This window comes from Zootermopsis nevadensis, unplaced genomic scaffold, assembly GCF_977971745.1.
Source record: "Zootermopsis nevadensis isolate Lab colony 2312 unplaced genomic scaffold, Znev_1.0 Znev_ptg000015l, whole genome shotgun sequence".
Lineage (NCBI taxonomy): Eukaryota > Metazoa > Arthropoda > Insecta > Blattodea > Termopsidae > Zootermopsis > Zootermopsis nevadensis.
The window spans coordinates 5,485,631-5,510,588 of record NW_028259147.1 but is presented as its reverse complement, the minus strand read 5'-3'; the positions used below and the strand labels follow the sequence as shown (position 1 = coordinate 5,510,588).

General features: G+C 37.5%; 1 protein-coding gene across 8 annotated transcripts in view; it reads left to right on the top strand.

Moving 5' to 3' along the window:
• The window catches only part of LOC110835993 (zinc finger protein rotund), a 427,918-nt gene that overhangs the window by 315,462 nt on the left and 87,498 nt on the right, over positions 1-24,958 (top strand). For 7 of the 8 annotated variants that reach the window (XR_015535241.1, XM_087349135.1, XM_087349132.1 and 4 more), the window contains 2 exons: positions 12,462-12,536; positions 16,725-16,761. Coding sequence is in view for 7 of the 8 variants with exons in the window: in XM_087349135.1 (XP_087205261.1) it covers positions 12,462-12,536; positions 16,725-16,761 (112 nt within the window). In the remaining variant the exon portion in view is untranslated. The remainder of the gene's footprint in view (positions 1-12,461; positions 12,537-16,724; positions 16,762-24,958) is intronic. The other variant, XM_087349133.1, reaches the window with a different exon arrangement.

Sequence of the window (24,958 nt, the reverse complement as noted above, 5' to 3'; positions counted from 1 at the left end):
TTTTTGATCCAGTCTGGAAGATAGCAGCGTAATTCATCACAATCTAATCCCCTTTGTAGCGTCTGATATATCTATTATATCTTGTTGAGGGGTTAATTAACTCTGAATAGTGGAGTCTTCCCCGAGAAGCTAGTAGTGGCTCGTCTGTTTAAGGAATTCCTAGTCCTTTATAAAACACGAAGATTTATTATACCATGTTCACAAGAACACTTCTTTGGTCCCTATTCTGAGCCAGATGAATTTATTCTACATTCTTCCACTCTATTTTCTCATGATCCACTTTAATATTATACTAATACCTAAGCTTACTTCTTCCGAGTGGTCGCTTTCCTTCAGGATTTTCAAAAAAATTCTGTAAGCTTGGCTTATAGCACCCATGCTTTCTGCATGTCCTGTCCATCATGGGAATCAATTGTGTGATATAATCGCGTCTTCATCAGTTTCACCCTGAACTGGTCTAAGAAATCTCTTCCGACTTCTTTATTCGCTTAGGAACGGCGGTCAGCGACAGCCAAACAAAGTAAGAACTTATGTTGTTTCATACTATTGACAGTTACATTTGCATGTACTATAAAAATAACGCTAAGTCTCCATGTTTTGTATCCAAGAAGTTTTGTCTCGCCGATATCTGGTTCCTGTGATCGGCTGTTGTCAATAACTTCTTCGCAGATTTTCTCTGTTCTGCCATGAAAATGTTTAAATGTTCCCTTAAAATGAACCCAGATCGTTTCCTTCCATATTCTTTCAAATTCCCCGTTTAGCCACACTACTATCGAACGTTAGGTAACGTATACAGTCGAAACAGCGTTGGTATGTGATTCAGGAATCGAGACTGTACTTGCAGGGATGGTAAATCGCAAAGAACAGTGTACACCTCGATATGGAGAGCACCTTTCCACTTTGTCTGAATGTCTAATGCCTTGTTACCACTTTAGAAGAGGAGCCCCGTGGTGGAGGGGGGGTGTTAGGAGAGAGGACAGTAGGCAAGGTGGCTGGCTGCTTCCGCTGTGGGAAAATATTCCTCAGGAGAAAGCAACCACAGGAGGTCTTGTGTTTATATTCTTAGCTCTGTGTACGTGTTTTGCATATCGGAGCAACTCCTCGCGTTTCCCTCTCTTTTATCTTCTTCTTCTTCTTCTGCCATTCTCTTTTTTATTTCGGTGAAAGGAAATTATTTTTTCTTCAAATAACGAACCTCTGCGTCCGCTTGGTGTGTCAATGTGTTTTATTTTTTGTCTCGAATATTAGGTCTGTGTTTAAATAAGAAGTTAAAAAAATTAAATGTATTTCATGTAATAGTTTTCTTAGAATTTCAGTTAAGTATCGTCTAAAAGCAATCTCGAATAGACGCGGATTTCAAATTCGTCCTTTCCGATTATGTGTCTGTCACTGTATTGGATACACAGATTTCTTGTAAAGAATAAACGGTAAAAGTGAAGCTAGCAGAGTCATAATTTTATAAATTATTTAATTATTATAAATAATCCTTGTAGCTGTGAATACGAGGTTTGAGACATGGGTTCAATTTCCGGCAGACGTCTCTGAGGTCGATCCAGCCTACGATGAAATTTGTACCGAAGAGGAGGGGGGAAGTTAGCCAAGGTTTTAACAGCAGGAACGTGAAATTAGCGATTGGAACCCATTTAATACCTTTGTCTAAACTGCTTTAAGCCTCCTGTTCGTTATCATGTCATGGCGGACTTACCTGTTACAGGCCTCTGAGACCAATAAAGTTTTGTCGTCTGCATACTGTTCCTGGAATGTTGATGCTAGGCGTATGATGGCACTGTAGAGGAAGTTTTGAAGACGTGAATTAAATATGACTTGATATATAAATTCAGTTTACACAAAAGTTATATTGAAATAAATTAATGTTTTGTCTAATGATGATTTATCAACTGATTATGCTTTTATGTCTTCTGATTTGAGATTGAAGTTAGGGCGTACACCGTCTATCACAACGTTTATATGGGCTGAGAAATTTCACGAAAATACATATTACATTTACATACATATTACATTTTAGTAGCTCAGGTTATATATTGTCCAATTAGATTATGATAGTGAATAATGAATTTAAAAAGGATGTGGAAGAAAGCGGAAGTGGCCTAATTTGAGTTACTATCCCGGCATTTGCCTGAAAAGACTAACGAAAACCACGAAAAAACTCAGTCGGGATATCCGGTCTCCAGGCCGAGATTTGAACCCGCTTAGTCAACTGCCGATAATCGAACCCGGAACCTTCCGAATATACAGCACGTTGTCAACCACCGGAGCATTACGTCGGATGGAAAGTATCTTAAGCGAAGCTGCCTTCCCCTTCGTGTACGTATTTCAGTATTGCACATCGAAATTTTTTTATAATACATAAAGTAATGAACATTAAGTTCGAACGTAACGATCTGCAGTTTGATTTCCAGGGAAATAGGTAGAAAAATCATATTTTACATTCATTGAGGTATATACGATCTATCTATATCTTAGACATTCGTTGTCAATTTGAACAAAACAGTAACGTAGCAATAAATAAATACATTATTAATGCGTTTATTAGGCATAAAGCATTCAACTAGCCGTTCCATTACTCAAAGTGCATGTTGGTGTAAGAGGAAATCGATATAATATACGCACAACGATTCCTTCTTCTTTTTTTAAATCCATATTGAAAATAAAACAAGACCTGTAGATATTATGTCCGTCGCATTGGGTGTGTTCCCGCAAATGTACCGGATTTGGCTGAGCTGTTTAAACAAGAAGGCTTGGCTTTTGTTTAATGAAACAGTTTGTTCAAGTGCTTAAAACATTGTTTGTTGGCGAGAAAAATCTGCGGTTTATGTAGGATCAGGAAAATGTAAATCGTGTAATTAGTTTCATAATTTCGGTCTAGAATGTACTTTCCTAAGATTTTACAATTTATCAGTCATCGAAACTTAACGAAAACAGATCCTGATAGTTTATTAAACATCTGTAGTTGTTTTATAACACGTCGTCATAAAAATTTTAAATTTCTAAGTTACAATCAATAATAAAATGAGAAATATCCAGGTAATTTCGTAAAAAGTTAGAAACTAGGTCTGTTATAGCTCAGCAATGATAGTATACTTTGGAGTTGGTCGATGTTCCCATTCATAGGATTGCCGTGTAGGATAAAAGCGCTTATTTGACAAATATGATATAAATTCTCTGAAAGTTTTCAGTCCGTTTTGAATACACAGAGAAAGTATGTCAAAAACTACATTTGGAAGTCGATAGTTATATATCACGTTCTCAAGGATGGTCTGTACCACGGAGTTAGAGAACGTGAATGTTCATCTTTTCACCGCTGCTTACGTTGAACGAACAAGCTGTCTAAATCTGTGTTTAAACGTGTCAGCACAGAAGTTCAGCGTCGTGTTGACACTGACCTGGGATGATGATGCAGAGAACAAACTTTTGCTTCGCACTTGTTCTAATTTCCAGTACTGCGTATGACCTTTATTACCCTTGACCTTGTTTCTGGCGAACAAAGTTTGACCCAGTGTCGTTGGGCGGCGCTGTGACGGGGGGGTTGGGGAGGAAAAGCGGGTGGTAGCATGTGGAGGATGGTCTATCCAGCAGGGGCAGGCAGGAGTTAGAGGGGGATTGTGAGGGCAGGGGAAGGGAATCAACAGTGAGAAGCGTCATTAAAGTAGAAAGAAGGTTTTCTTTACATCGGAAGCTGTTGGAAATTGTTTTGCGCATTGTGTTTTTCGTTACATGCATTCTCCTCGTATTAGACGTCCGTGATACAGAGCAGACAACACGTACTCAGCGGACTAAAAAATATTGTTCTTTGTGGTAATCGAAGGATAATCAACGTTCCCACGAAAGAGGACCATCAAAGGCATTTTTTTAAGAGACATTTTAGGTTCTTGTGGCGGCTAGTATGTATATGACTTGTCTTCTGGGGTATTTGCGCCCTGTTGTCTGGTAGAAGTTTCCGGACGTTTCAGAGGTGCATTCTGCCTGTGTAATTAGGGTTATGAATGCCTGATGATACAAATAGTAAGTACCTCTGAAACTTCGGTAAACTTCTACAAGACAACAGGGCGAAGCACCCCAGAGGACAGCCATAACAGTTGAATTCAGTTCACAGTTTTACAGGGTATCGGTGAAAATTATGAATCATTCATTATAATCTTCTCTCTAGCTCAGTCAGTATAGTGACTAGCTACGGGCTGGGTGACCGGGGTTCGATCCCCGACGGGGGCAAGAATTTTTCCTCTAGCCTCTGCGTCCAGACCGGCTCTGGGGCCCACCCAGCCTCCTCTACAATGGGTACCGGGGTCCTTTCCCGGGGGTAAAGCCGGCCGGGGCGTGATGCTGACCACTCACCCCCATCTAGTGCTGAGGTCAAGGAAGAGAGGAGCTATACCTTCACTCCCCCCAAGCGCCTATATGGCGTATAGTGGGACAAACTTTACTTTACTTACTCTTTTAGGGTTCACCAGTCTTATAAAATTTTCATGAAGTATATGAAAGCCAGGCCAGTATTTTCTTTAGTGGGGGACCTATTAATTTTTAAAATTTCACGTGATAACTGTAAGAAGACAGCTAATTTATCAACTTTGGATATAAATGGTTGTAATCCTGAGACGTCATATGTAAAATCTAGGATTTTCTTGATGTTTTTACAGGTGTAATAATTTATTAATCACCTAATTCTATAACGCAAATTATACCCAGAGCAGACGATAAATATTCAACTACAATACTGTATAAATTACTTGTTCTTACACAGCTCGGATGTGGATCGCATCATCACAGAAGACCATCCTCCACTCTCTTACGAACTGTCATACCGTGAGTGTGTGATTTATTTAATATCACAGTCTCAGCTACACCTTTCTGTAAAAACGACGTCTTCCCACAAGGTTTTACAGAACAAAATTGTGTTGAGATTTTAATTTTTTATGGCGATGAAAATATCGATGTTGGACTTACCTTCATATTCAGCCCCGAGATAGTTTCTCCGAAACGTTGGTATCTACATGTGAGTCCACAAAGCATTACAACCCATTCAAACAACGGCAAAATTTTGTTTACACTTCTCTCTTTCTCTTCTATTTCGTGTTAATCTAATCATCTCATCAATCACCAGCTGTTCCATCTGAAGAATTTGCTGTATCATCCCCGACTTGAGGATTGGGGACTATTTTAAGTGAGACTATCACCACTTTTTCAATATTGTGATGCATCTTAGAACTTAGTTAACATACTTATCTTCATTGGAATTTACAACGCGTGATGGATGATTTCACCAAGTCTCCAAGAGCGCATCACTGTGGAACAGGGGCATTTTCTGCATTCAAAAACTGAATACTATGAGTTTCAGATTCATTTCCAACATTCCCGTTATATGTTAATGTGTCAGTTTACATTACTTACTCAATGAAACAGAATTTATTCACTAATGAAAATAGTATTACTTGCAGGACCATGTATTATCATCATCATCTTCATGTCTTGACTGTTATTATCCATAAAACTTCCCTGAATAAATAATAAACCACATAGTGTACATTTCATGAAATGTTATATAAAGATACATGCTTTATAGGTATGTAGTTAACTTTTCTTTTAGAAACACACGCACACATAAAATACTAACTACATTTTTAATGCTTGTCCATCAAAATTATTGAGTTGTATGAACAACAAAACGTTAATAAAATCAAATAAATTTCTACTTTAATTATTTCTTAAGCATGGCAGTTGTTAGGGATTGTGAATATATGGCATTGCTAATGAAAACTTGAACACAAGTCTAATAAAAATTTGTAGTTCGCGAATGAGTGGCGTATTACTACCAAGCACTGATAACGTTATGGACGTAGTACGTCTACAGGAAGGGATAGAATAGAAGATTTACATAAATGTCTATTCTAGTAACTGACCGAGTCTACGTAAAAGGGTATTTATTCCAATTGAAATAGCAATAGTACTGTGTATTTGTATTCGGGTGAAATCCGGTTCGAATCTCGACCGTATAATAGGATAAACTTATTGAGGTTCTTTTATCTGTACATGTGAATTACGTTATACTTGTTTCATATATACCCTTACCTCCTTCTTCCAGGTCCTTATCTATTTATGTTTAATTATCGTCTTTTAATCTTATATATTATATAATCGATTTAAACGCCATATTAATATTATGCAAAGAATTTAAGTTATAAAGTTTGTCGTTATTTAATTTCTCCACTTTGTCATTGCTGTTTCTTACACCCAAATACTTTCCTCTCTTGTTCTCAACCACCTTTGATGTGTTGTCTTCCGTCGGAGTAAGAAACTAAATTTCACACCCATATCAAACATCAGATAAAATTATAGTGGCTTTTCTCACACATGAAAAAATGCAGCACCGTTATTTTGCATTCCACTACGTTGTAAAAAAAAACTACGTCTCCGAATCCAAGTATCTGCATCGTCAAATAATAAATGTCCCGTTTTCCTCGTAAAATGTAATGTGGTTAGAAACATTTTTCTTTTTTCTGTTTTCTTCCCACCCCAACTTCTTCTTGTCTGCGCTCACCGGGCATGCGTTCTACGCGCCCACTCCTGTCTATGTATCCTATTGATTTTTATGTATCCTTTCCAATCCCCTCTGCACCTCTTGCCGAGGTTTTATCAACCCCGCCGTCGGTCGCCCTGCAGTTTGATCCCCTTCACCCTTCCACCCGCAGTGTCTGTGACGTATTTTTCAAAGGGCATCCCTGACCCGACATACAAAACCAGACAGTGCGTAGGTTAGGTTAGTCTGCAAATTGGATCAACAGAGAACACCTCATCCATCGATATTTTAAAATAACTGGTGTTGCGTTTACCAAAATGTGCCTTTATCTGTAACCTGCCAGTTGGTTTTTACGTTACCCGTTCCCAAATCTTTTGTTTGTGAACCTAAACTTTACGTTCATAATACATTCATTAGCCTATGAAGAATGTGTCAGCACCGAGTATCGTTCGATACTGCACTTCTTCCTTCCATGACGGTCCCCCGTTCGATTCTCGACCGTGATCCCGGCTGTCATGAAGTTTGTCGTGATTTAATTACATACCGAGATAAATTAAATATCACTACAGGTAAAATACTTTTTTGTTAATTTTACGCAATTATTATTGTGTTTGGCAGAATATAATTGAAGGAGTTTGAGAAAACGTCGTTAAATAAATTCATAAAAATAAAATTTTATCTAGTAAATTACATCTGATTTCTAGGTTATGATTATCTGCTAATGAAAAAATCTGTGTGCATATTGATGATTTTTTCCGCAATATACGACCAGATAATTTTACAAGAGCAACTAATAGGCCTACGTACTATAAGATACAGGCAGCCCTCGATTTGCACCGATTCAGAATAACGCCGATTTTGAAACCAGCAAGTCAAAAAGTGAAGAAATTACTATTATTTATAACGTTTTACAATGTATCTCGTACTGATTCTTATACTAAATCGTAATTCTTACATCGCTGATTTTGAATAAAAATTATAAATACAGTCATCTCTGCAATTACGTATGTTTCATTAACGCGAATTTGCTCCAATGAGATCGAAGAATCGGTAAAAGCTGTTTGTTAAATGAAAACTTTTGCATATGCGAGTTTGCTCTTATGCAATTTCATTCCTGGCGCTTTAAACTTTTAAAGATCTAATTTAATCTCTACGGATGTACCGGGGTTATTTTTACTGCACGATTTTCTATAGGTCAGCGTCGTACATGAATGCAACTATCACATAACAGCAGAGATGACTGTACACATCAATCACATGAAAGAATCGCAGTCAATCGCGGGGACCAACGAATTACCGATTGCAAGTGTGTAAAATATATATTTTAAATTTCATTTATTTTATTTACGTTATTCAGAGCTTTAAATATAATGCAATTATATTAATCGTCAATGTTTGGGTGCTAGGAACGCATGTCATTGACTTCCCATTGATTTAAATTATAACAGAGTTTCAATTTACGCCGGTTCGGTTTACGCCGGTTCGTCCAAGAACGCAACCCCCGCGTAAATCGAGGGCTACCTGTACTTGGAATCGACGGGGACAGATCATAATGATGGTGTAATCCAAGCAAAATTAAGAGCAGTTGAAAATCGTAATGTGATTCTATCTCAACATTTGTCTGAGTACCACCGATAACTTTTATGCATGTACAGCCACTCGACCGACAAGTTTTGAACTGGTACTTTCGCATGTAACCTACTAGTAGCTTTACTTTACAAAGTCTGATAAGTAGCATGTTGTAGGATTTATTTCTTCCATTATGAACACTGTCCCACTGATATTGTTCCGAGAAGTCTGATTGCACTTTACCGGCGTTTCAAAGATACTTACTGCCTCCATCATCAGGGCGCTATCTACCCGCCGCTACCTGCGGATCTAGTACCGAAGTAGAAGTGAATAATTGTTGCAAAAAGATGCGGTCTTGGGAATATATTTGGTTGTCTGAATAAACTCAAGAATGAGTTTTTAGATTATTTAACGGTACTGTTTCAACTTCAGAGGTTATGAAGGATCTAATTAAGGTGTTTATGAACCGATAATGGTTAGGAATTTGGAAGGAGGCTGTCGTAGCCTGTTTTAAGTTACTCTCTTAGAATTCTGCTGTAGATAGAGACGAAGACCATAAATATTGTCAGTTACGTTAGTTTTTCAACGGGCCGAGTACTTCGAAGGGAAAAAAAGCCAGAGTGTTAACGTCACTCCGTCCTGCTCAGTGTTTATTGGAATGTCAATATCAGCCCTTCACGTGACAGGCAATATGTCTGGCCCCCGGTCACGCTATCCGTCCGAGTCGCCAGTTCGTCACCAGCTCAGTGCACAGTAAATTTAATGCAATCGAAATACATTACAATTCATTTGTCTCGGTCCTGGTCTGTTCATAATAGGGATAAACTGAAGATCTATATGCAAGATTTATTTAGTGGATAAACTACTCGTACTGTATGCTTATAGACCAAGGTTTCTCAGCCTTTATCAGACCTGGGGCCACATTTACTGTGTGTTATCGATTCCCGGGCCACGGGTTTATAAATGAGGACAATTTACTGAAACACAAGTTGGCATATTTCTCAATTATTTTCTTTCTTACAGAGCCAATCATTAGTGACATTTGACTCTGACTTTGCTTGCGTAATCCTACATTATCATGTTTAATGCCTGTCGATTCGATTTGCAGTTATTCTTCCAAATGTTCATCAGTGAGACTCATTATAGTTCTTGACATTATTCATTAAGCTCTGTAGTTACTCACAGCGTTAATTATGCACTATGCTGAAGTCATTAACCATTTGAAACCCGGATTAAGTTCAGTTCTTACACGAAAGAAAACACAATATATATCTGTTATGTCAAGGATGAATTAGTGTTCAAGAAAGTAATCTATTTTTATTCTAAGAATCATATGAAACTCATAAATTGGCCAATGTTTCGTTAATGAATAGTAAAATATCTCTGAAACAAAACTAATCACGTTATTATCATGTTCCTAGATTTTTCTATGAATTGTGAATTGAATCGAAAAGAAATGACTTGAACCGCTCTCATTCTCAACTAACAGATTTGACCATCAATTGTCTGCTTCGTCTACTAGTCATTCAGTCATCCAGGTATTTGAAAAGCTATTCAGTTACTTGATCGCTTAATTTATCACTCAGGTACTTGGTTACTTGAAGATTTCTGCCTCCGTCATCAGGACGATGAATCACCCTGATGTCGGAGGCAGTATGACCTCTGAAACGTTGGTTAATATCGACCAGACTACACGGCGCAACAACCCAGAAGACAGAAACCTTCACACTCATCGCCCTGATGATAGAGGCAGTATGACCTCTGAAACGTTGGTTAATATCGACCAGACTACACGGCGCAACAACCCAGAAGACAGAAATCTTCACACTCATCGCCCTGATGATGGAGGCAGTATGACCTCTGAAACGTTGGTTAATATCGACCAGACTACACAGCGCAACAATCCAGAAGACAGAAATCTTCATACTCATCGCCCTGATGATGGAGGCAGTATGACCTCTGAAACGTTGGTTAATATCGACCAGACTACATGGCGCAACAACCCAGAAGACAGAAATCTTCACACTCATCGCCCTGATGATGGAGGCAGTATGACCTCTGAAACGCTGGTTAATATCGACCAGACTACACAGCGCAACAACCCAGAAGACAGAAATCTTCATACTCATCGCTGTGAAAACCTCAAATCATACTTGGTTACTTATTCGATTAGTCGGATGTCAGGATTGCGTCAACTTCATCATTGGGCCACTTAGTTAAGCATCTGGCCAACTGATCGGTTGATTAGTTAGATTTTCTTTTGTTAGCCCTTCATTCAGCGATTCAGCCAGTCATTTGGTTACTTGTGTTGGTCATTGATTCAGTCAATGAGCCATTTAGACACGTTCTCATCCACCCACGTCTATTCCCCACGGGGACGTTCTAAACCGAGTGAATGGTCTGTCGGTACTGTGCCTTGCCTCTAGCTAGCTGCTTTACCCGAGCGTTGTTAATGGATGCTATATTGTATGTGGGCGGCGGGGGTTGAGATGAGAAGAGGGTTGTTCTGTCTGGGGGGTGTCTGGCAGAGCGAGCTCAAAGAGCTGGTGACCTTGTTGTCTCCATGGCGACCAAACACAAAACGTCCCTTGTGGTAGCAGCCGTCCGTCTCGTATATTTAGCAGCACAGTGCTGAGTCTGTCAGCAGCGTAGTTCAGTCAGTAAGATGAATAGCCACGGGTTGGACGATTTGGGTTCGAATTCCGTTCAGGACAACTATTTTTCTCCTCTTTATCACCGGATCTATTCACCACTGCTGAGTTCAGACAACCTTGTGGGGCCTATCCAAAGGGTACCGATGATACTGTTCTTGAAGGTTAAGCAGCCGGAGCGTCAAACTAACCACTCACTCCCTCTACTGCTGAGTTTACATTTATTTATCCTATAGACCTGCACCTTCATGGGCTTTGTATTTTACATGCAACAAGAAATGCAGTTTCGCCCACTGTATCCAAAAATGTATATGCTGAATATGGGCTGTTGTAAGTACCTCTGAAACGTCTGTAGACTCCAGCTAGACTACATGGTGCAAATACCAGAGGACAACCATCTTCACACTCGCTGCCATTATAATTTGAAATCTGACTTATATGCCTATATGTTACATACTTAATTCAAAATGTATGAGGTGTAATGTCTTAAACTGAGTTATACAACCCCAAAAATACGTATTTTATTTTATACACATATTATATTTATAACGAATCGGTGTACAGACTTTCCATAAAATTGTATTTGACTTGAATATTATTTTCCTGTTTTTCGTAACCTACTAGCCGACCAACCGACCGACTGGCTGACTGAGGGATACCGAATTTTGTGATGTAGTGAGCACATACACGTTTTATGTCCTGAATGTCCTACGTTCGGTTCTCGGCCAGAAAAGCGACTGTAGTGGATGAGATCTTCCTCAGGTAATTCAAAGTAAATTCTTTGAACGATACTTTGTCACGACCGCTTATATTTACATTCTCCTTATCATATATAATTATATTTTCCTTCGACGAAAAATACCCTGTTACTTTGAAAATACGTCGTTAAATAGTATCAAAATTAGCCAGTGTTTCCTGTAAAGAGCGCGTCCTTTTCCCGTGGATTTTATACGTACTCGGTTTTCCAGCTTTATTTTCCTTATTTTGACAGTATTTGCAACAGACCTTGATTTGACCTTTCTCTCGATTTTTTTTCGCAGTTATATGATACATTTATTTAGTACAAATTTTAATTTGATACTCCCACGCCTGTCTGTCTAACCGAGTCACAAATGCAGCATTGCCCTTCGCATCTTTACCATTACATCAGAACTTATTCACAGAAATAAAAGGCTAACTACCAGCCCAGACGGCGACATTTCAAGGGGAAAACTGAGTAATTTTCTTGTACACAGCGACGAATGTTACCATGGAAACCCGAGACTCGACATTACGTCACAGTAGCATACATACTTGCTGTTTTACAAAATGCAGTTTTGAACTTACGCAATTCGTGTTTTAGCCATTGTTTTATATGATGTGAAAAAGGTATTTTCATAGTTGTGTAATGTACCAAGCAGATTGGTGTGGCAGTAACGTCTGAGATTTTATTTGGAAGGAATCCAGTTCGAAACTTTCCCCCTTGATATCGACTGTCCTGACTGAGGATTACGTGGTTCTGCTAACTATAACGCAAGAAGAATGATTAAGAATAAGGAGAAATGAAGGATGTGCTCCAATGGTTTATGTGAAAAGACGTCAGGACAGTCGGTGTTCGAATCGGGAATCAAAACTGGAACCCCTGGAATGCGGGGCAGTGTAAAAAATTGGTAAAATAGGGGGGATGTGTCAATACCTGTGGTTCTAAAATGTATGTTTTTTTTATACAGCAGTGCGGACCTCATGGGAAGGAAGTGGATTACGCATGGCCAAGGCAGTCCATGGTGGCGAAACAAGGATACGAGGTAAGATACCATTCACCCACTAATAGCACAAAGCGACAGTTCAAAACCTCTAATATCCAAGCCTGACACTGAACAAGATATTGACTGCAGTGAATCATTAAAGTAGTTTAAAGCTAAGTTACATACACACATGAACATACAGGCTACCGATAATTTAAATTTTATATTAATAATATATATGGTAGAGCCACGGTGGTCTAGCGGTTAGAACGCTGGCCTTGTAATCATGGGGTCTCGGGTTCGATTCCCGGCGGTGCCCGAATTTATAACTTGAGTTTGGCAAGGCCGTGGTCTAGGCAACACGGAGTTTTCCTCCGGGGGCTTCCCCGGTTTCTCCGTGGCATCCCAACAATTACTCCATTCACACACAGAAGAAGGCAATGGCAAACCACTTCTGGATCATCTGCCAAGAACGTATATGAACAGGTCCCAGTCCGAGAAAAGGATGGAAGGATCCTGTTCATACGGACCTGTCGTCAGACAGAACACTAAATAAATAATTTAATAATATATATGGTATGAAAGGAATACATTTACAAAAAAAAATAGGTTTCATTTAAATAGATTTAATTTTGTTTTAGTGCTTAACGTGGCGTTTTCTTATAGTCACAGCAGTTTGGCGAACTAAAAGCCCGTTGGCCAACCATGCAAACAGAGAGAGAGAGAGAGAGAGAGAGCGCTTGACCGTCATGAAATATTAACAAATTGTCGCTGTCGATTTTCCGATTATCTGGTATCTACAGAGAACATGTCAGTTTCTGTTCGATTACGTGACGCCATGTTGCTACAAAACCTGGTATGAAACCAGGATTACAGAGTCCAGTCATCTAATCAGACTGCATGTCAGCTGCCACACCATGCGTGAATTTAAATTCCAATCGACAGCATATATGTCATCTGGTTGAAATTAGACGTGAGGTAGCGGTTGCTAATTAGTGGAAGATGATACGTGGATTGCGCATGTAATATGGCGCTTGTGTGTATGGACATTCTGGTTCTTAAGGTGTTTTCTGCGTAAAAACTTCCGCTGTGACCCCGACAAATCCCAGTTGAGCTTCCCGTTTCTTATTAATATATTAGAAATATCTGGTAGGCGTTTATCAACGTTTCGGAGGTATTTGCTGCCTCCATCATCAGGGCGGCTTACTCATCGCCCTTATGGCGGAAACAGCAAAAATTGAATAGATAGACGTCTTCAAACTCGCCACGTTGAGAACCTGAAATCTGAATATATTCGTTTGTTACGATAACAATAAAGGAATGACGAGATACTGTGGATATGTCTCAAAGAACCGAAAGAGGGGAATTTATCTTTCTTGAGTAACATAAGTCCATCATTTTATCTTTATTCCCGTGCATATTAACAGTTAAGCTATTGAGAGAGCGAATAGGATTCTACCAACCATCCAGAATCATCACAAACCGGTTATCCTTTTTTAACAGATCCTGTAAGTTCATTAACCTTTCCAGATTCCTTATACGTATTGAAATACAACGACCTTTTCAATTCCAAAATCTCTGCTAGAAATTTAATTAAGGTTAATGAGAATGAGCATTCTCCAATGTCATTATTGGTCTTCTGGGTTTCGACGCTGTATGAACTTGTAGGTAGCTACGAACGTTTTGGTGGCACATTCTGCCTCCATTTTCAGGGCTTAAATTGACAGACAGACGCAATGTTGCCTCCCCATAGAGGTTCGTTATATGAGATTTGAGATTCTCACTTCGGTAAAAATGATCTTCAGGCGTACTAGTAAATAGAAACCAATGTTTCGGAAGAATACATTGCCCCCATCTTCAGAGATTTCAGAGAATGCAAATAAACAAAGCTTCTGTAATTGAGATCCGGCCAGTAGAACAGAGGAGCGCTTGACTGTGGCTTGTCGTGGCTTTACCATCGCTGGAATGCTTTCGAAAAAACAATTGTGTAAGTGGATTCATAAATATAGAAGGATGGTTATTAAATTAGTTTAGGAACTGTGTTCTTAAGCGACTTTTCCATCGGACCAATCATGATCACCTTTGCAACCCCATCAGAATATTTGCGTAATGCGTCTTCCTTATTCCAAGTTTGGCAAGTAGACCTGATGATAACTTTCGAGAAGAATCATGATACATAAAATATGCTTTTATTATAATTAAATTGCTTACTTAGATTGTGCCTTTGGTCTTCCCAGACACATTTTGGAACAATTAACATTTAATTATTTTACCACTAAGTAATATCATTTATACGCTTATTCCGTACATCGAGTATTTAATACTTATTTTCCAAATTCACTGGACAACATCTTGCAAGAAAATCAGCAAACATATTTGCTAAAATAGAATTATATTACTCACGTATTTTTTTAGAGGTAAAGTTTGTAATTTGTCATGTAGACATGACTCGTCTTATTTGAATAAATTTAGTACGTCTCTCATTTGTTTTTTTATTGTGTTCGCCCTTCCAAAGCACGCAAGCAAAAAAGAAATAAAAAAACTTCACGAAGTGAAGAACTGGAGTTTTTAGTCGACCTCTTGTATGTGTGTGTGAGAGAGAGAGAATGACAGGTTAAAACAAGTGAGGTGCTTGAAAAATTAATGTTCCTTTACTGTTTAGCGTGTTGAATTCCTTCAGGCGAAGTAATATATTATTTATAAGGTAAATATTACAAAATGTTTTATTTGTTATCTTTATAAAAAATGACGTTACTGTATTGTTCCATGATTTTATCTTTGTTTTAAGAATTTTTAAAATATTTTGTGAAGGAAAATAGTTTTCCAGTACGTTAGTCTGTTGGGGTGCCCTTGCGAATGTCCCCCAAAACTGTTTGAACTAATAGATTTTTTGGAACCAAATACCATCATGATGCCACAACTACCATGAAAAATGTTATATCGGCCGTGCGAATTTCTAGGATGGCGAGGAAGGTAAATATCGTCACATTTATTGGTACAATATAGACCACAACTTCACTTAGGTATATTTGTTATAAAACAACATGGCGACCACGCGAAATTAGTTAAGCAATAGTCTTATATAAAAAATAGAAAATGTTGACATAAAAGATTAATGTGTGAGTATGACATGTTAACTTAAATACTAAGTTAATTATTAAACAGTTGTATAAAAAGAAAACAATACAGTTAGGGCGGAGAATAATAAAAATATTATGGATGTTGATAATATTAATATTCACTACTTAATTATGCTGTAAAATCCAAATTAGTATTGCTGACGAAATCGTTTCATTTATTACTAATTGTGGTCAAAAATGTTTCTACCCTTTCCGTGAATCCCCCCCCCCCCTCCCGGTCCGAGGAATTATGGGCCTCACATGTTAAGCGATGAGTAGATAAGAGTTAGGATGAAATTTGTAGCCTGTTTCAAAATACTTTGTGAGCAGTCGTCCGGAAATAATGAAGCAAATCCAGGGCAGAATTCGAGCCTACACCCTATTGAGCACACGCGTGAAAGAGACTGTCAGACCTGAAAGTATACGTCAAGCGTGTAACTTCTCATACGACAGTGATGTCAAAGTGCTGATTCAATGTTGACATACTGATTTGCATAACACAAATGTTGACATGCTATCAAGGCGCTGAGGACCGAATTGCCTTTAAAATACGAACAGAACTCGTCTGCTGTGTAGATATGCTTAATGGACATTAAAGAATATGAAGATATTGGCACTCTGCGTTGGTTTGGTGCATGTGTTGGTTCGAAAGAACCAGACCTTGCCCACAACAACTATTTCTCCTAAAGAACGTGTTTATTTAGGTCCCGTCTTCGATTCTCTCCTCAGATGCTCTTTTACCAATCCCTTAAGGTAATTGCTGGGTTAGAATTTTTAAATACGCAACTGTCGCCCCCTTCCAGATCCCTACATATTTACCGTTATGTTATCTGCATCTAATTTTACGTTGCAGTCGATGCAACATGTTAATAACTTAAAACTAAATGAACATTGTCACGCGAAAAAATATTTTTAAGCGTCTTATCTTTGTATTTTAATTTAGTTTGCATTCTAATTATGATACATGAAAATGTACTTACCTTCCCAGTTTATTTCTGGACCACCTTTTTTGTTGTTTTCTTATAATAAGATGTTCCGAACTTAGAACTGACGGTATCAAGCATGAACGTCATTCTTTGTCTATTTAAACTTGCGTAATAATTTATAAGATATTTTCTCTTTGTTCCAGGCCAAAATGAATTCGTCCGACCAATCCATGCATAAAGGTAAGGCATGAACAGAAATATTAGTCCTTTCTAGTTTAATGTGTCGCAATCAGTATGTTAAAACTAAGACTACGTAGTACTTAACGGCCGAGGTTCGAAAGGCAGAATTTTCCTCTTTGTCACAACGTTGAGCCCAGTCCTCACCACACCTCATCTAGTTCCAAGGTTACAAATGCGTGGAGATATGCCTCCAGTCCCCCCATACGTCTTTACTGCATGGTGCTTAGTTAACATTTTACTTAAATCTGTGTCGTTTAAGAATTTAGGACAAGGTCTTCTGTATCCAGACACAAATGCTACTTACTGGAAATCTTAGGCGACAAGAAATACTAGTAAATTATCCTTCTGCGCCAGGTCATTTGGGTTCAGTAGTCCTTATTCGCATTTCAGGAAGTGACAAGTAAAACATTCCTAAGGGTTTAACAGTGTTTTTCAAGTGGCACCTTTACATTGATTTGCTTGAAATGACTTCGCCATATAATATTGCAGTTTAATCAGATAGATTTTATGTTCTACAGTATCAGGTCACAGTTAATTGGATATCTTTACAGTTACTCTTGGTCTGCAGTGGAGTTGGAGCCTTTCTCTTGCTGTGTCGGTTTCTTGAAGCTCACGTCTATAATTGAGACACGTTAGATAGTCTAAATGGTAACAAATTCTTAGAAAGGATTTGTGTCACCTATGTTTCTTTAAGCCCTCAAAAAAGGACTTGCTAGGTTTACTTTGACTGAAATATATCAACCATTTAAAGCCCGGTCGTAACTATGTACCACCTGATTTTAATAATAAGTAATTTTGCATTTTGCCTACAGTGTTTTTTTTTTCAAGTGGTTCTCAGAATAAACAGTCACTATTCCCCTAAATATCATTAACCAATTAATTTTTGTAATGTGTTGTGTATTCTTTGATGTACGGACTGAGACGAGTTAAATGATGGGTAACTAGTGTTATTAAACAACGTCTAGTAAGTATCGTGAAATCGTAGAGGTCTTATGGCCTGAATATAGGTTATGACTCATACAGGATGTATATAAGAATTTGATTATCTTTATAGAGTTGAATCGTACTTGCAAAGCTAACAGTTGCATTGCTAGGCAAGAACCCCCCTTAAAGTGAAAGGACGTGTTTTACCATATTCACATATTTTGAACCAGCAAATTGCAGTCAACATGGAAAACCCTGATTCTGTAGGATTAATTTCATTGGCGTCCCATCTACGTCTAGGCTTACCAAGTTGGCTGCTTCTTTGTACTTATAATATGGATTTATTAAAATACGTAAATTTTATAAAAAAAATAAAATAATTAATTTTGGATGCAACATAACACAGAAAAAGGTTACCTTGCTACTGCGAAAGCTTCGAATCTCGTCTTACTAACTCTTTGCCTTTTATTCTCGCGTTTACACACTTATGCCCTTTTGGTTCATATGCATGAGTCAAACTCAGTGTTTGCCATATAATTACAACTTTCACGTGTTAATGTATTCGCAAGGTTACTCGTTTTCACCAAAAATTCTAGGAAAGTCCTGAAAAAAGGGAAACTACACAATGACAGTAAATTTCCATTGTGTAAACGTCCGGTGTTTCGTGTTATTTTCAAATTCCACAGCAGTGTTCCTCAACTGGTGTGTCGCGACACGAGTGGAACTGTTTACCTATTTTTATGCATTTACAAAATTTTACAGATGCGCGAACAGTGCAGGCGAGAAAGAGGTGCCGTGGCTGAATTTTAGTCATAAAACCTGAAAGGCAAAGACCACTTCAGAGATGCTAAAATAATATTAAAATTAAACTAAAAATGGAATATGTTTTTTGGATTGGATTATCAATGTGATCGTATGATTATAGGAGTGAAACAAACAATGCATACTGAAATTTTATTGTTAATAGGGTTTTTTCGGTGGTCTGAGTGTGTGTTTTTTATGAGATTAAGAAAAGTATATTGACGGGCTTTTGTAGTAACGGTAATGAAACTTTCAGTTCATAACAGCTTGAAATGTGTAGTAATTGCATAATTCTCTACCCCTAATAGAATACGTGCATCGAGGGGATTCTGATGGGGTGAGTGGCCTATCTCAAATTTATTAACTGAAATGTGTATTTTCATTTATCTTTGATTATTTTTCCTCGGTGGAAAACCTAAGTAAAGTAGAGGGAACTGTTTCTTTAATTCCAGTCAGCGTTCTGAAAGTTTATAAAGTTTTATGGTTAATACATAAAACTTAAAATATTTCGTCAGGGCGTGAGTTCTGCTTCTAGTCAGTTTAACTTATTGCATGCATCAGAAGAGTTTCAGTAATTTAGAATTTAAAATATTTTTGAAACCCCCTTGACTGACTCTCAGGCTAAAAACAGTTATTATAACTAAATATATGCTGCAGATCCTTCTTCGAAAATTGATACTTACTGAGATGATAAACCTAAAGATTCAGTATCACGTTCATAAAAACCTACAATTTGGTGATTGGACATCAACATATACATTTATTAATTCGTGACCATACGTTTCACTAGAGTTGAATATACTTTTTTAAATCTTTATGTATATATCGATTAGTCTTAAAAAATTAACGATGACCTGTAAAATAACTTAATGTCTCCGGCGCTTAGTGTAATGGCAACAGTCTTGACTTCTTTCAGGAAGGTGCTATATACTAACGTCGATCAGGTTACTGCCTGTTTTACCGACATTTTTGTAGTATCCATCACACTCCAGTCAAATGCCGGAATAGTGCTATGAAAAAGGCCAAAGTCTTGTATAAATCCAAACTTACCATTCATAGGTTTCTTTCTAGTTTCCGGAAATATCTGTAATTGAAACATGTTCATTAAATAAAGTGAGAATTTTTTCATTTCTCTAATTTATTGAATTAGTAACCTATAAAGAATTTTGAGCCCTGGTGTAACACACTATTAACTTTCACTCAGCTATGTTAATAAGAAGGCGTCCTATGAAAGTCTACCTTTTCTTAACAAAAACAGTTTTTTGTTGATTCGGAATATTCAGTCAGCCACCCCAACCTGTTTTACCCCTATACACAATACCTGATTTAATACAACCCTCCTCACACCATAATAAACTTTCCCTTTCATGTGCACCCTGTTATTCTGACACGTTTGTATTCTCATAATCAAACAGGTGTCGGATGAGACTTTGAAGAGCTCTATTAAGTTCCGTGTTGAATTAGACCTTCATGCCGTATTCAAAAGCAATAAACATCCCGGTTTTTAAGGCCTCCAGGAGTTAGTGATGTCTTATAAACTTGAATAAAATATCTTATGGATATATTCAAGGGACTACGTTCGTTTAAAATGTACTCTTAAGGCTGTGAACCACGACCTAAGGATATGATAAAGAAATTTGCGAACCAGCCAAGTCAGAGACTTTGTAAGTGGTTCGATTCTGTGCACGTACAAACCTTGTATCCGATGAGTATCAAAATTTCAAAACTCTGCACGGATACAGACTCTCCTGACTGAGCTATCTTGTAGTTTTTAATTCCCTAGATGGCAGAGACAGGGACAGTACTTCAAAATGGGCCACGACAAATTCCTTCCATATTCTTTCCAATTCATCATTCTACATTATGTAGTCTGAGTTGTCGGCAGCCTCGTTAAATAAGCGATGAAATTAATAATGAATTTAAAGATAATTGCAGTTGTATAGTTCAGTGGTATTCAACCTGGGGTACGCGTACCCCCGGGGATAAGGGAATACATCTTAGGGAGTACGTAAAATTTAAAAAAAAAAAAATATTATTTTATGATAAACACTGAATAATCAGTAATGTAATTTATTTAATTTATTTTAGATGTAGATTATGTACTATGTATAACTTGAATTATACACCAACAACTTTGGGGGTACAAAATTGAAGACAAATTATATCTGGGGGTACGCGAACGAAAAATGTTGAATACCACTGGTCTAGTTCATAACCACGATATGCACCTGTTTTGTATTGACTTTTAAACTGTGACAACGTATTCAGATTTCTACACTACGGCTCGATTCAAGGCTTAGTCTTTCGTAAGCACAGGTATTTCCTGAATCCTAATCAGATCGGCGGTAGAACACAAAAGATAAAAAAAATTAACACGGAAACTGAGGCCTTGTCGTAACATTAAGAACGGGAATCGAACCACAGATTGTTCTGAAGGCGACGTAAACCAGCGCAAGATCACCAGAGTTAGTTTAACAAATTTTTTGTAAAAACTTTGAAAGTAACATTTCTTTGGCATGGTCAGGACAGTAAGAACTGAATATAAACTTATTTGAACTATGGAATTAATACCACCTTATACTTATACTTACTTGTACTTCTATGAGGCTAATTGTATATGATAAACGTCTTGAAATCAGCTTCTTTTGAATGACTGACGTTTACTACAGTTAAATGGAGCAGCGTGTTAAGTTCGAAATTAAAGATGCACGAGTTTAAACAGTCTCTAACCGACAGTTGAAAGTTGTTGATATTTCGATTTGGAGGTAATTTCTTTTTATTGTGATAGGATCTAATTACAGCAAGAAGGCATTGAGGCAGTTTGTCTCCACATTCTGTGACTTTGGTGTAAGCTCAACAGGCGAATAGTTTACTTAAAAGATTTCTGATGTCCTGCGCTTTGTGGTAAAATATATATCGATGTGATAGTTTTGATGAATTTTGTTGAAGTTTTTCAGACGCCCTGTAGAACGTTGTTTTACGTTCTGCACGTGCAGGAAAGGTTCGAACCTACGGATTATTATTGTGAGTATTGATATTACGAGGCATTTTTATTCGTTCATGCGCCACTACTTAATTTCACCGTGCGGTTAACTAATACGTTATAAAGCTTATATGACAAGCAAGCTATTGTGTGTGTGTGTGTGTGTGTGTGTGTGTGTGTGTGTCTATGTGTTATATTGTTGTTAGTTAATTTTTGTGGAAGATCTGTATATTTTATTTCAGTCATCGTAAAATTACTCCTTAAATAAGTGTTCATAAACATTTAAATTTGTTATATATTTATTTATTATTTCAGTCTATACACAAACTTAATTTTTAAAATGTTGTTGTTAAAATTAAAATTTAGCGCTTTTCATCGTTATTACGATGTTACATTTTCAGCGCTTATTATTTTACGACATTTTCGATGCTATTGCATCATCCTCAGGTTTTTTATTGTTATTTTCATCTTTAAAACTAATATATATTTATTAATGCAACCATTTATTGATTTATTTGTTTTGTAGATTTCTTTTTGTAGGTATTCCTTTTGATCTTCGTAGTATTTTGCATATTTTGGTCAATTGTTCATTATTCTGTGAAACAATTAATTAACATTTGAATTATTAATTATTAATATGAAAATGAGTTTGAGATTATCCTAGAAAATATATTTTAAAAATTAAGTTTGTGTATAGACTGAAATAATAAATAAATATATATTGAATTTTAACACAAACATGACGCATTTAAACTACAAATTTAAATTTGTCTTTAAAGACAGGAGAGACATATTTGGATATCCAGAAGTAGGACACGAATGAAGATTTGGAATATTTATTCTTTATTTTATTCCGCCAGCCATACCGCCCAGGAAATTTACAAAAATTGTAAACAAATACAAAAGGTGAATTACATGTCGCTGATAGTTTTTTTTGCCAACTTTTCACAAGTCCTTGATGAGTGACGGAGGATGGTAAAGGACGTCTGAAATGTTGGTTAACTTCTATCAGACTAACTAGATCACAAGGAATTTAAACGTAGTGTTAATATGGCATAGTTTAATCCCTCAGAAGAAAGGTTATTCTTTTTTTTCAGGTCAGGTCTCCATAGATTAGGCTCAGGTCTGATTCAACTTTATAATAACAATTTCTTATCCTATGTTATTAATCTGTTCTTCTGATTTGTGGATTAAATATTTAGTTATTTCGTGTATAAAGTAAAGTAAAGTAAAGTTTGTCCCACTATACGCCATGTAGGCGTTTGGGGTGAGTGGAGGTATAGCTCCTCTCTTCCTTGACCTCGGCACTAGATGGGGGTGAGTGGTCAGCATCACGCCCCGGCCGGCTTTACCCCCGGGAAAGGACCCCGGTACCCATTGTAGAGGAGGCTGGGTGGGCCCCAGAGCCGGTCTGGACGCAGAGGCTAGAGGAAAAATCCTCTGCCCCCGTCGGGGATCGAACCCCAGTCGTCCAGCCCGTAGCTAGTCACTATACTGACTGAGCTATCCCGGCTCCCGTTATTTCGTGTATATTTATTTTAATTTTGTTTGATGTGACTCAGTTCTTGACACTGCACTGAGATTTAAAACCGCTGTATTAATTTTGCTAAATTTTACTCTTCGTAACCCAGAAAATCGTAACTTAATTTGTATTTTTCTAGCCTTTATCGCCTTCTTTCGTCTTTTATTTCTACTCTTGATCCTGATCTGCACAATAATTGTACGTTTAGGGTCTGTTAATCTTACATAATTTAACTTTAATTTCTGTTTGTGGAATGTACCAGACACAACCCATTAATACAAATTGTTGCCAAAATCCCGAATTAGAGAACATTAAATCAGATAGTGAAAAAATACGTACCAATTAATTAATGAGCGCTGTTAATCGATCTGATAGCGACAGCTTTTGTATAGTTAAACCAAGATGACAGTAATTCTAGGACGCCTATCTGCCAATGGTTATTTTCCATTGGAGTTGCCTGGCGCTATGCGATTCTCATTTGTCAGATAGAAGCATCTTCATGACAACCTGGGGCTCCAGTCACCGCGTAATTATAACAGGTTTTAAAAGTGAACCACCGAGGTAAAATAAATTTTAATTGGCTGAAAATTTCAGCAAGATAACACAGCTGTTCGTTCAAGACTTCTTTTGTGTGTCCTGTCTGCCCTTCTCTGCTGTTTCCATAAAAAATAAGAAACTGGTTTTGAACTCTCTTTTAAAGCAGAAATAAATAAGAAAATAAAAAATAGACACAACTGCCGTCCTTCATTTTGTAATTTTTAATTCGCCATTACTACTTTGCTGTTGATCTTACTGAACTGGTCTGTAGTTTCCAATAGTCTGTGAAGTATCTGTTAAAGTTAACATTGACTTATATTGCATTATTCTACGTCTTTCCAGTCGATTTTTTTGTTTGTACCACTGTTACTCTGAGGAGGAATAAAGTTTTCGGTGTGACTAGAGAAATCGAACAAAATAAGTTCAGAGTCTGGATTATTTTCTCACTCAGGCTAAACCAGAACTCAGTACAAGATTCTGATCTCAGAATATAGACATAAGTAAAGGTGTGGTCTTAATATTATAATGGATTTTACAGATATTAATTGTGAAGCTGAAAGTATTATTTAACCAGATCAGGTATAGGGATTCTTGTTCTGCATTCTTCATGAACTTGGATGCTCCACAACACGGAATCTGCAGATAGACGGCTTATTGATCATTCTGTATTGATCACTCAGCTGCTGTCTTATTTATGACATACTTTGTATATCTGCTATGTCACTTTTACAGTTGCCGTATAATTCTTTGGAACATCTTGTCTTATTCTGAGAAAAGGGTAATATTAAAATTTATCTCAAGGAAGTAGAATGTGGATTGGATTAATCTTGCTTAGTGTAGGGAACCGCCACGGTGGTCTAGCGGTTAGAACGCTGGCCTTGTAATCATGGGGTCTCGGGTTCGATTCCCGGCGGTGCCCGAATTTATAACTTGTGTTGGGCAAGGCCGTGGTCTAGGCAACACGGAGTTTTCCTCCGGGGGCTTCCCCGGTTTCTCCGTGGCATCCCAACAATTACTCCATTCACACACAAAAGAAGGCAATGGCAAACCACTTCTGGATCATCTGCCAAGAACGTATATGAACAGGTCCCAGTCCGAGAAAAGGATGGAAGGATCCTGTTCATATGGACCTGTCGTCAGACAGAACACTAAATAAATAAATAATATAATGTAGGGACCGATGGATGCAAAGACGGTAATGAAACGTTTTTACGTTGAAGACGGAGAATTATAGAGGAACTAACTGTGATTTGTGGAGTTGGTCATTTAATAATCACTCCGGCTATAGACATATCATTTATTTATAGTTAGTTATTCAGTAGGTCAGTTACTTATTCATTTACTCAATAAGTCATGTATTTAGTATGGCGATAGTTGCGTATATAAGTGGTCACTGTACAAGGCATTTACTATCATGACTCCTTGAACAT